General features: G+C 32.7%; 1 protein-coding gene across 3 annotated transcripts; it reads left to right on the forward strand.

Annotated features, from left to right (window-relative positions):
• The first annotated feature begins 2,037 nt into the window (after window positions 1-2,037).
• LOC139876295 (uncharacterized) lies at window positions 2,038-10,097 on the forward strand. Of its 3 annotated transcripts, XM_071863599.1 has the most exons (6): window positions 4,502-4,612; window positions 5,144-5,239; window positions 5,669-5,717; window positions 6,092-6,140; window positions 6,283-7,436; window positions 7,808-10,097. In XM_071863599.1, exons 5-6 carry the CDS (start codon window positions 6,283-6,285, stop codon window positions 8,967-8,969), a joined length of 2,316 nt encoding a protein of 771 aa, XP_071719700.1. In that variant the 5' UTR covers window positions 4,502-4,612; window positions 5,144-5,239; window positions 5,669-5,717; window positions 6,092-6,140; the 3' UTR covers window positions 8,970-10,097. The 3 variants fall into 3 exon arrangements, with proteins under 3 accessions (XP_071719701.1, XP_071719699.1, XP_071719700.1); XM_071863600.1 differs by lacking the exons at window positions 4,502-4,612; window positions 5,144-5,239 and adding an exon at window positions 2,038-2,133; XM_071863598.1 differs by lacking the exon at window positions 5,144-5,239 and having other exon boundaries at window positions 4,489-4,612.
• Window positions 10,098-12,699: the final 2,602 nt, after the last annotated feature.

A 12,699-nucleotide genomic window follows, 5' to 3' on the forward strand; every position in this document is an offset into this window, starting at 1 on the left:
CCTTGAAGGCATAGTCAACATCACCAGAACCCCAAATCTTCTTTATGAGAAAATTATCCACATAAGATAGCTTGGTTTCTTGAATTGCCAAAAGATCAGATGAGATTTTAAAACGAAGATTATTGATCCACTCGTGTTTATCCTCGGCATTTAAGCCATTAGCATTTATAGAGATTAATAACATTAAAATTATGTTTGGATCTTCATCGAAAACCAAAGTATTTACACCTTGGTTTTGCCCGTAGACCTTGAATTGCACCCATCTTCTTCACAAAAGTGGAAACCAATAGATTTTCCCAGCAATTTCGTTTTCGCATCACTTGTATTCAACGAAAGGAAGGGTCTTTGTGGTTGGGAACCATGATTCGATTTAGATTTAGCCTTACCCGCCATGGAATTGTTGTTGCGTTGTGAAAGCTTCCGGGCATTCCTTTTAATTCGGTGAAAACTTAATTTTCCCCCAATAATGATGTAAGAAGAATCACCAATATGGCAGGACGAGGATGAAAGTTTAGGTTTTGGAATAGGAATAGGCATTTTGTCAGTTTCCACCACCATAGGGGCATTAAAAGGTGTGGGTGAAGGTTTTAATTTTAACTTGGTATGATTGAAATCATCAAGCGATTAAAGAACGAGATGAGTGTTTGTGTGGATGAAGGGGAACAATGACAAAAATTTTAATAGTGGGATTTCTTTTGGGGGAAAATGACAAAAATACCTTCATGTATGTGGCACATGAGGTCGTATAACGGATTTTGATTAACGCCCGTCAGGCAGATAAAACACACAAAAGATCCAAACGTTAAGGGTATCCATGTAAAAAAAACGTGCGACACATCGCAATGTGGACCAAAAAACCAACCACATAGTTTTGTAAATAAATATAGATGTAAATGCGTAGGCGTGATTCTATCTTCCCATACGTTAACCCTAGAATACAATACATCCAAGGAAATAGTTTGACTAACGTTTGTCAGGTACTAGTACCAAGCACGTAACAAACTCAATATATTGGGGCATCCAGATATAAAAAGAAACCTAAGACCTATCAACGCAATATACACTAAACATTAGGGACCAAACCTAATTTTGTCTATAAATAAAGATATAAAAGTATAGGCGTGATTCCTTTTTCCCATACGTTAACCCTACAATACGATACATCCAAGGAAAGCAGAGGCGAAGCCAGGAATACAGAATAGGAGATGCTTACGAATAGTGGCGGAATCAGGATTTTTTCTAGCAGGGGCAAAAAAAAAAAAAATTAAAAACGTGGCAATTTTTTTATGCAAAATATGGAGGTTTTGAGGGGAAAAATGAAGGTTCTTAGGTACATTATGGAGGTTTTGGGATAAAATTTAATGGTTTTGGGGCAAAATATGTAGATTTTGAGGCAAAAAAATCCACCTTGGGCAAAATTTAGAGAATTTTGGGCAAAATTTAATGGTTTGGGGCAAAAGATTTAATGAACTAAAGAAACTTTGAAAAGAAACATTGAGTTATAAAGGTTAGTCATTAGGAATAAAAAGAAGCTGGCGAAGTTATAATTTATCAGATATTTAACTCCGTGTTAACCATTTTCAATTTGTAATACTTGTACTACTTAATTTGTTGTAAATGTATCTTTAACTTGTTCTTAAATTTTATACCAATATTTTACAATTGTAAAACTAGAGCTAAACAAAGAGAAATAAGAAATTTAGGGGTTTATTATGACATGTAAAAGAATTTCTAGGGGTGTAGGTGTAAAGATGTAACAAAAGTGAATCTATCCCCACCAACCCCTCTTTTCTTTTGTCTTCTTCACCGAGAATTTGCATAACTCTGTAATACCTTCGTTAAAATTAATTTTGAGTTATCTATACATAACTACATCATTGTAAATCATCTTAACGTGGATCCGCCCCTGGCCACCCCAGAAATCCGCCCCTTAAGGGATGCTCATAATTTATTTCACAAAATTTAACATATGGCATATGGTGTCGGTGGTACACTTGAGGGTGGCTCAACACCCCCAAGCTACCCTACTGCCTCCGCCATTGAAGGAAAGAGTTTTTCTTTTTTCATCGATAATCGAAGTTGGACGAAATTCGGTGAAGGGTTAGATATTAACAGCCGGTGGTGTAATTTGAGGTATGAATTCGATGTATAAACTATAAATTGATCGATATATTGAATAAATAAATACGTTGTACATAATAAATTTACAACAATCACTTATTTGTGATTCCTGTTGGATCCTACTACTATTGAAAATTTCGATTTTTTTTGTTTGATTGTTAGGTACTGTAATTATTTGATAAATTAAGTCTTTTTATTTTTATCTTTGTCGTTGGTAGTAATGAATTATGAGACATGAGTTCGATTTATCAACTATATAAACTTATCTATTAATAAAAATAAATAATAAAGATTAAGTCTTTTTATTGTAATTATCTGTAATCCTGGCCTAATATGATTAGCTTGTTTTTTAATCAGTTTGTTTTATGTTTTATAATTGTTTTGTTCTAGTTATTTTGTCTGTGGTCAGATATATGCATCTCATACAACAAACGAATATTATTTATTTATTTGTTGTAATCTTTATTACTTTTTGTTATCAAACAGTAGCCTTTTTGGTGGTGGTTCAAAGGGATTTACTAATTTATTTGATAAAAAACAAGTCTTTTATTACACCAAGTTCGTAAACTGGGTTCAGTTACTAATAAATTTTGAGCCATGTGTTCAATTTATAAACTATAAATTGATCTATTGTATTAAAAAAAGAAAAGAAAAATAAACAATACATTCGGGTTTGGTGATGTTTTGTCAGGTTGCTTTATATTGTGATGTATTGTAGTGCTTAATCATGTCTATGTTTGGTTTGCGTTTAGTTGGTATGGATCTTTTTGTTTCGGCTCGTTCCTAGATACCTTTTACTTTGCGCTTTAGTTTGTTTGGTTGTGTGATGCTTTCTAGTAGCGAGGGTCGATGTTTTTATCTTGTATTTCGAAGGTCACTTTCACTTTTGGTAAAGAGGCTAGGTTTTTTTTTTTTGAACAACGATTGGGATCACCTGAGGGGGACTAAACCACTCGTTGCGATCATCTCCCGTTTCGACTATGCCGATGCAGCGATAATAACCCCGCCCCCATCGCTGCCCGGGAGGAAACCTTGAAACCGATCCAAGGGCACAGTCAAGTAAAACCACCCTCCTCTTTACCCCCCAAACGATATGGGAAATGTGTCATGGGTGGATACTTCATGGCAGAGATGAAATTGTGTTTTTAATATGTAGCCAACGGGGGTCGAACTCCTGACCTCCCCTAAAGAAGGCAGGTCACCAACCGCTGTACCACATCAAACTATAGATTTGGTGAAGAGGATAGGTTATATAAAAATTTTTCATTTTTTGGCAAAAAAAAAGAAGAAAGAATAAAAGGAAAAATAAGATGAATATAGATTTTGAGCCTGCGGTACTTAGCAGTTTTTTTTTTTTTTTTTTTTTTTTTTTTTTTGGCGAAAAAAACAAATAAACTTTTATACAACAAAGAGGATCATCGAAAAAATGAATCCTCCTTCAAACGTACAACCATGGAACCCGAGCAAAACTAAACGAGCCTACACAAAGCTCGCACAACCAAAAACAAAGATGAAGCCCGACAAAGCACGTAGGACACGACTAATAATAACCGACAAAGCACGTAGGACACGACTAATAATAACCGACAAAGCACGTAGGACACGACTAATAAAAAACAAAGAGATTACATTCAATCTAACCGACGATCGAGAGATTAAGATTCATCTAAACATAAAAAAGAATACTAACAAATAGCTCAAGCGTCTTTGATGAAGTCTCCGAACACTAACTTAAACGGATGCTATTTCTTGATGGATCATTTTAACTGGCCTTAATAAAAAGGACTAGAGACGTGCAATTTAACAAAAAGTGAGGGACAATTCTTGTAATTTCAGAAAGAGAAGGGTGAACCGTATAATATGGGTTAAATTACAGGGATCCACGAAATACTCATTTATTCTCAATTTTTATTTTAATATATTAAAACATGAAACTAGTTATTAAACTAGTTAAAGTACAACTGTTATGACTTTTCACTTTTATATTTAGTATTCTTATTCTTATAGGTTAACGCACCCTAAAACGAAACGGACAAGTGTTATTTATTTACAGTATTACATTATTTTTAATTGTAATCTTTATTATTTTTAGCCTTTTAGGATTTGGTTCAAAGGGATTTAATAAATAATATCTTTTTAAAAATTAAAAATCAAGTCCTTACAAACTTGAGATAGAGATAGAGGAGATATAAAATGCATTGTAAATATAATAAATGTGGGTCACCACCTCATTGGCCCAATCTAATCTACCTTAGATCTCCGTATAAATTAGTCCGTATATAAATATAAATATAATATAATGAATATATATATATATATATATATATATATATATATATATATATATATATATATATATATATATATAAATAGAGATAGAAAGAGATATAAAATGTATTAGGCGAGATTCCATCTTCCAATACCTTAACCCTAGAATTTGAACAAAATTCGGTGAAGGGTTCAATATTAACAGCTGGTGTTGAAATTTGAGGTATGAATTCGATTTATAATCGATAAATTGATCCATCTATTGTATAAATATATTTTATGAATTTACAACAATTACTTATTTGTGATTCGTGTTGTATCCTATTGCTATTGAAAATTTCGTTTTTTTTTTGTTTGATTGTTAGGTACTCTAATTATTTGATCAAAAACTAAGTCTTTTTATTTTTTTATCGTTGTTGTTGGTGGTGGTCTGACGATTGTATGATTGTTATTACTAAACTTTTGATAAAAATCAAGTCTTTATTGAGTTTGTAAATCAAGTTGGGGCAGTGATGAAGTTTGATTGATGAATCGTACACCTTAATTATTATTTAGGCAGCTCTAATTACATTATTATTAATAAATTTTTAGTTTTGGGTGGTGAGTTATCTGTCACAGGGTAAGATTTTCACATATGTTGATCTGAATAAACGAGTATTATTTATTTATTCGTTGTAATCTTTGTTATTATTATTATTAATTATTAATTATTATGATAATTTTTTTTTTTTTTTTTTTTGTTATCGAATAACAGTAACCTGCCTTCTAGGTGGTGGTTCAAAGGGATTTAATAATCTATTTGATAAAAATCAAGTCTTTGATCACACAGGAGTATGTAAATTTGGTTCAGGTATTAATGAATTTTGAGCCAAGAGTTCGATTTATAAACTATAAAATTGATCTATTGAATAAAAAAATAAAAATAAAAATAATAAAGATTCAGTTTTTTTATTTCACTTATCTGTAATCACTGGCAATTTGTTTTATAATTGTTTGCTCCAGTTGATTGTCAGTGGTCTGATTTGTGCATCTCAAACATTCTAAATACATCTCATTATGGCTATTTTCTAATTTCATGTTAGAAAGGGATTAGTTGTATGTGTTTGTTGAGCTGATGACATATACTATATATAGTTAGTGTCTTCTTAAGCTAAATTTGCAAGATTGAAATATTGACATTTTTTTTTTATGTATGTTCAAAGTGGGAAGAAAAACAAGAAAGACAAAAAAAAATTATAAGAGAGTATACTAACTCTTTATTTATTGTGTGTTTTTCCAGCCGAATAAAAACTTATTTCGATTTGGAGAAGTGACGTCGGCGGTTTCAGGTAAATATGGAGAAAGTTCAATTTCAACCTTTTTTTTTTTTTTTTTTTTTTTTAAAGTTAAAACCAGGTTTTCGTACAAATCATTGGGGACTTTAATTCATTAAAAGATGTTAGAACAAACTACTTTTAGATAATTAGATGCAATATTTATTTTCCTCCTACAAGGTACAGACTACTACAGATCTATCCAATTTTGTAATCATATTCAAAAGTCAAATTGTAGACTATTTATGACTAAGTTACGCTATCTTTGTTTTATATCTAATTCATATTTCATTCTGATATTCAATCTTAACTCCATTCCCATTACATTACATAAACAAATACTAGATCATAAGTTTTACTAGTATGAACAATCTTCTTTATTAATGCAGTGGACAGCAGAGATCCTACAAAGAAACGAAGGGTCGAAAGTTCACGAAAGTATGTAATTCTATCTAGTACTGTATTGTTAGGGAAGGATTAAAATATGTAGTCTTTAACCCACTGATTAGATATTTAGATGATTGTAGTAGTGTATTAAATTGCAAACTGACTGAAGTCATTGTTATCAAATTGTTATTAGATGGAGCATGATGAGCAGCATCAGCAGCAGGTTTCTAACGGTTCAGCATCATGTGACAAGTTGCCTCCTTTTTCTTCAAAATATCCTTGGTTTATTGTTCAGAACTTTAAAGAAACAGAAGACGGCACTGGCACTGATACAGAGTTTTTTTCTACACTACACGACCCGTTGATTAAATATAAATGTCAAATTCCCGAGTTTTACGGAAGACGCTTCCGAGGTTGTTTTCATGGCTGGTTGATTCTATCAGACCATCCGGATAATGTTTTGTGGTCTCTTTGGAACCCAGTGACTTTGAAGATTGTACTTTTTCCCCCTGTAAGTTTGAAAGATGGAGATAGTGAATCTATTAATGAATGTTTGTTGACGGCTCCTCCCGATGATCCCGATTCAGTTCTCCTATTAACGAGACGTGATGCATCTACATTTGTCTTTTGCCGGCTACATCGTAAAAGAAACAGGATGAGATGGATTGAAATGTCATACGCTAGTCAACTCAAGAGAATAACATATGATGGTGAATTACTACGTAACCTTACTTGTTGCAATGGTAATATTTATGCCTTAAACTCGGACGGTTTTCTTTGTCCTATAGTCATACAGGTTAAGATTGTAATGAAGGGCAGTGGAGAAGTTATGATTCAACTATTGATGTTTGGGGCTTGCCCTTGGTCTGATTCCTTTTGTTATAGTTCTTATGACAAGGATACTTTTATAAGAGGATACGGAAAGGATTTGTTTTCCATTGAAGTTTCTTATCATGAGATAACTAAGAAAATTGTTGATGTGTGTTTGTTTCGATTAGACACCAGTAGCGTAAAGTCTGAAGAGTTGGAATGCCTCAAGAAATGGGACTTGAGTGGTATGACAATGGACGAAGTCGAAAATGAAGACCGCGGTGCCTTAGATATCACTCAAGTTATGTGGGAAGAAATTAATGACTTGAAAGACGCTTTCTTTTATCTCGATCTTGGTCGTAATGTCTCAGTATATTATAACCCCGCAGTTGCCTCCGAGTTAGGGGGTTATATACACATTCGTGACACGATGGACAAATTATTACACTTGTACCATGTCAGAGATAGAACTATCATCTATTTTCCCATGCCTTTGCGAGTGGTCTCAACAACCCGTGTGTCGATGTGGGAAGGAAGGTAATTATAATTTTTGTTGATTTATTATGTTCATGTATCTATCTAATCACTCCATTTGTCCAATAATAATTGTACTTCAAAAAAAATAAAAAATAAAAAGGGTTCAAATTTGCTACAGATTGATGAATTGTCAATTTTTTTCTTGTATTTTTAAAATAAGTTAAAAATTAAATAATTAAGAGTAATAAATAAAAACTTTAATGGTTTTTATTGGTTATTTCTAGTAAGTGACAATTTCTTGAGGCATACCAGGTGGACAATTATATTGGGACGGAAGGAGTTTATTATTATATTGTATGTATGTACATCTTATATTATATTGCAATTGCAAATTGCAATGATGGTGAAAATAATAATGCTTGATCATTTAGGCTAGAAGACGATCGAGTCGAAGCCCAATGTACGAGTACCGTCAACCAAGAAAAGGATGAGAGAGTAGTAACATTAGACAAGGTTTTGAAGCATAACGGATCACGCCTGCACAATATTCCGTTTGATGTGTTGGGGATGATTATGGAACATTGTGTCGGTGTGGAGTACCTATACATGCGTGCTACATGCAAACTCTGTCGTCTAGCAGCACCTCTAAGTAGATTGCGTAGTTATTCGTTAAACTCACTATGGTTGATGGTTGTAGATAACCATCGAGGGATTGTCACTTTTACAGATTCACTGTCGGGTGATAACTACTTTATGAAGAAGAATTTCAAGGTGTTGTTGATTGTGGACGACAACTTGTATTGTTCGAGGTATGGTTGGTTGTTGTTTAAGAGCAGAAAACAAGAAGACAACAAAAAAGAAGAATTGGTGTTATTTAACCCCTTAACAAGTGATGTTCGCAAGCTTCCGAACTATGGTCACATAAAAAGCTTATGTTTCTCAGCACCACCAAATTCCTCCAATAATTGTATAATTGCCGGATTTACAGTTTACGAACGACGGTGGTATTTCATCTACTCTCTAGGAGGAGCTTGGGAACCATCATCTTGGCGTATGGTTCCTATTGATGATGATGTAAATGATGATTGTAGATATTCGTTAACATTTATAGGCCGAGATCTTTACGCCTTGAATAAAGACGGAGAAGTCTTCGTGTTCAAAAATTTAGATAAACGAGATGTTCGAAAAACCCTTTTAGCCAAAGCACCACCACCAATAAGTAGTAGTTGCGACTCACAATATTTCATGATGAGTTACGATGATGAACATCTTTTAATACTCATTGTGGGTGATGAGTATGGAGAAGTTGAGGTATTCAAGCGTAACGATGATGCAGATAAATGGGAGAAAATAGATGGTATAGGGAAGCACACGATTTATATTGGTGGTACGACACCTGTTTGCGTTGATGCCAAAACGCCAGATATGGAGAACAAGATCTATTTCGCGCAGCTAGTGTGGTACTCACTTGAAACACACACGTATCACGCATCATCATCTGATGGAAAAATCATACAAAAATGTTCCGGGGGTTTCGTGGGAGCGAAAACTCATTTCAACTCTCATGCTTGGATACAACCAAGTTGGTGTTAATTAGCTACGTATTGTCAGTCATGTTTGTATTATTAATTCGTGCGTGTGTGTGGGGGTTAAATTTAATTAACTGTTTCTCATAAATGTTAGACTTAAATACGTCATTGGTCCTTAGAGTTTAATACTTTTTTCATCCTGGGCCCTAAAGTATTTTTGTTGCATCATAACCCTTAAAGTTATTATTTCGTTCCATTTTGGTCCCCAGGGTTAACCTCCGTTAACTCCAATCCGTTAGTGCCTTATCACGTTATTAATAACAAGGCTAGTTCAGTCCTTTTTTTGCTATATATAAAATACTCCGTATATATGAAGCACGTACCTGTAAACGTATCTTCCCAAACCCTAGTTCCCAAAATTCTAACATGAGCAGCTAGTTCCCAAATTCTAACATGAGCAGTGTGCGTACGACGAAACCACCACTACCGCAATAACATGAGCATCTTTTGATCATAACATTACACAACCTCGTATAATAAACACCTATTATGAGTTCCAAGAACTTGTAGTATACTGTCTATTTAAGCGATAGGTAAATTAGTTGGATCATTTGGAATCTATTTGATTATGTTACTTAAATTCTAATGAGTATATATTTTTGTTGGTAATTTACCTCATGATTTACGGTGATCATAACCATTACCTTTTTAATGATGAGATGGAAGATAGATATATGATTTCAGTGGCAGCAACCAAAAGAATCAAATAAAATAATGCTGGGGCTTTCTTTTGGCGGCAACACAAGGTTTATTATTGTTTAATAGCAAAAAGACTGAATTAGCCTTGGTTAAAAGCATTAAAATATCCCCTAACGGATTGTAGTTAACGGATGTAAACTGTGGGGACTAAAATGAAACGGAATCGTAACTTTAAGGGTTAGGATGAGAAAAGAAAACATTAGGGCCTAGGATGAAAAAAGGGTAAAACTTTAAGGACTAAATACGTAATTAAGTCTAAATGTTATGTTTGTGTGTGGGTTAAATTTTTTTAACTGTCTCATAAATGTTATGTTTGGTTTTTTATTTATGTTGATTTTTTGTTTAAGTTGTAGTAACAAATTAGTTTGTTTCTCATAAATTTTATGTTTGTCAAACACTTTCAATGGTATGGAAGGTATGTTTGAGGTGGCAATTATTGTCAACGTTGTTTTCTTTTTCTTTTTCTTTCTGTAATTAAGTTGGCTGTTTAGCTGATGTTGTTTAATTGTTTGCGTAACTATTTGCTTGTGGTTTTATTTTTTAGAGTTTAACGAGTATGAATATGAAGATTGGTATGTATAGATATGAAAACCTGAATCAATCTTTTATTTACCACCCTGATAGCTCATAAAACTATTCATTCATATTATTTCATATGTTCATAGAATTACATATTAATGAAATTATATTGTTCAAGTTGTTAATGCCTTAAAACAAAAGTCTATGGCCAATGAACTACTACTCACTTTAGTTCGTTTTTGTTTGTGGTCGGGTCAGTTGTCATAACTTTGTGATAAGCCATCTCCACTTAACATGGTTTGGAGATTGTTAGGACAAGTTGTATGAAATGATATTGCTCTTAATCTGCTAGAGAACAACAACAAAACCTAATACCACATAAGTGGTGTATGTGGGAGGTGAGATGTATACAATTTTTTTTCCTATCCGAGAGTAAGAGTAAGACAAGTCATTTTTCAATCCAGATTGAAAACACTCTCAAAAGTAGGAATTTTTTTTTTAAAAAATAAAATAAAATTGAGACAACATAAAAATGGTAAAATTAAATTTACATGGGTTTTAAATCTGGGCAATAATTTGCAGAGAGAAGTAATTAGATTAATATTTAATAGTATCGAATCAGTGGTGAAAGGGCGAAAAATTTTAAAAGCGTAGCAACTTTCTTTGGGCAAAATATGTAAGTTTTAAGGCAAAAATATGGTGATTTTTGAGGAAGATGTAGAGTTTTTGGGCAAAATATGAAAGTTTTGGGGAAAAAAAAAATCCATCGGGGCCAAAATCAAAAAATTCAAAATTTTTACACTAAAAATTGCAAATCGATTGGGCCATCTGCCCCTCGCCCTACGCTGTTTCCGCCACTGTATCGAATCTCCATCAACTCAACTTCTTGATAAGAATAGCTGATTTATTAATTTAAAAAAAAAAAAAAAACTATCGAGTTTTGCTAGATGAACATTTTATTTCGATGTATATGTATATATTTTTCATGTATGTTTTTATGTTAAAAGCTCGATTTAGCTTTTAACAAGTCAAATTTCATTAGCTGATAACTTTTTAGAAGACCATATAAAAAAAAATATATATATGAACTTGCAGTTCAATTGGTTTACTAGCTACTACATTATACTATTATAGGTACCAAAACATTATTTTCACAAAGTACAAGTGAGGTACTTCTCGTGTATTAAAAAAAAAAGAAAAGAAAAAGACTTTCTGGACTCATGAAATGTAACGACCCGGCCAAATCGTCATTGCCGGCGCCGTTAACTTAGGTCCCGTTACGTCGTCATAGTCCCTAAATGAGACGCGTTTGACCAAAATTATGTCGCATTCATTTGAAACGTACAAGACTTACAAAGTTTAGTTTACCAAACGGTTCGACAACAAGTTTAAGTTTACAAAAGTTATAAAGTATAAATGAAATAACTTGCGACATAATATAAGTTGAAAATCACAGTTGCTATAAATAGCGTAAATATGTATGCTTTAAGTTTGAATCCAAAAGTGCTATAGCTAGCGTATGCATGTATGCTTGACTCCAAGCAAGTAATCAAAGTGTGCGGAAGCATGTATCAAGTAGCCAAATATGACCCTGAGAAACATATAGAAAACTGTCAACGAAAAACGTTGGTGAAATCATAGGTGTATTTGTAAACTTTGTTTTTGAACCACAAGATTTTGTATTTCCATAACGTTGATTATCCAAATCGTTTGCATTCCAAAAATTTGTTATTCGCGAGCACTCAATTATCAAGGCTTAACTTTCCATCCATAGAACCCCATCACAATAGTGTTAGAACATACACTGTTTCTCGAAAATATATTTTATCCAATAACGGTAGCGAACCGTCCGAATGAGGATTTGTCAAACCCGTATGGCCATACAACATAAGTTCTTGATGTCGTGCGAGGTGTATATGAAATAGCTATATATTTTACTAGAAAATACTATTAAATACGATACAATTTTACACAAGATATTTATTTATTTAGAGAATGGATATACTTAAACCTTGCTACAACACTTATAGGCAGTGTACCTAATCGTACAGTAGTGTAGTTTTTAGTAAGTCCGGTTCGTTCCACAGGGAAATCTTTAAACAAAGCTTAACGCTATATTAGTTTACTTTTATAAAAATACAAATATATATATATAAGTAATATTATTGTTAAAAAGGGGGGTTTTTACCGTTTAATGACCGGTTTGTCGATTTTTAAAACTTTAGTCGCAGTTAAAACCAAATTTAAAATATTAAAAATAAATACAAGACTTAAATTAAAGCGTAGAGTAAATAACGATAATGAAATTGCAAATAATAAAAGAGCGATAAAATAAACTTGCGATAATTAAAAAGTACGATAATTAAAAGTGCAATTAAATACAATAACAATAAATAAAAAATGCGATAATTAGAAGTGCAATTAAATATAAAATAAAGGAAATTAAATATGAAATAAAAGAATTATGCTTATTTAAACTTCCGTAATTATGATGTTTGACGTTTTGATTTTAGTTT

The sequence above is a fragment of the Rutidosis leptorrhynchoides genome, chromosome 11 (assembly GCF_046630445.1).
Source record: "Rutidosis leptorrhynchoides isolate AG116_Rl617_1_P2 chromosome 11, CSIRO_AGI_Rlap_v1, whole genome shotgun sequence".
NCBI classification, from domain to species: Eukaryota; Viridiplantae; Streptophyta; class Magnoliopsida; order Asterales; family Asteraceae; genus Rutidosis; species Rutidosis leptorrhynchoides.

Excerpts from the sequence above, each read along its gene's own strand:
- LOC139876295 (XM_071863600.1), top strand. The coding sequence starts at position 6,283 with ATGGAGCATGATGAGCAGCATCAGCAGCAGGTTTCTAACGGTTCAGCA. Across the intron at positions 7,437-7,807 it reads GTGTCGATGTGGGAAGGAAG|GCTAGAAGACGATCGAGTCG; the intron begins GTAATTATAATT and ends TTGATCATTTAG.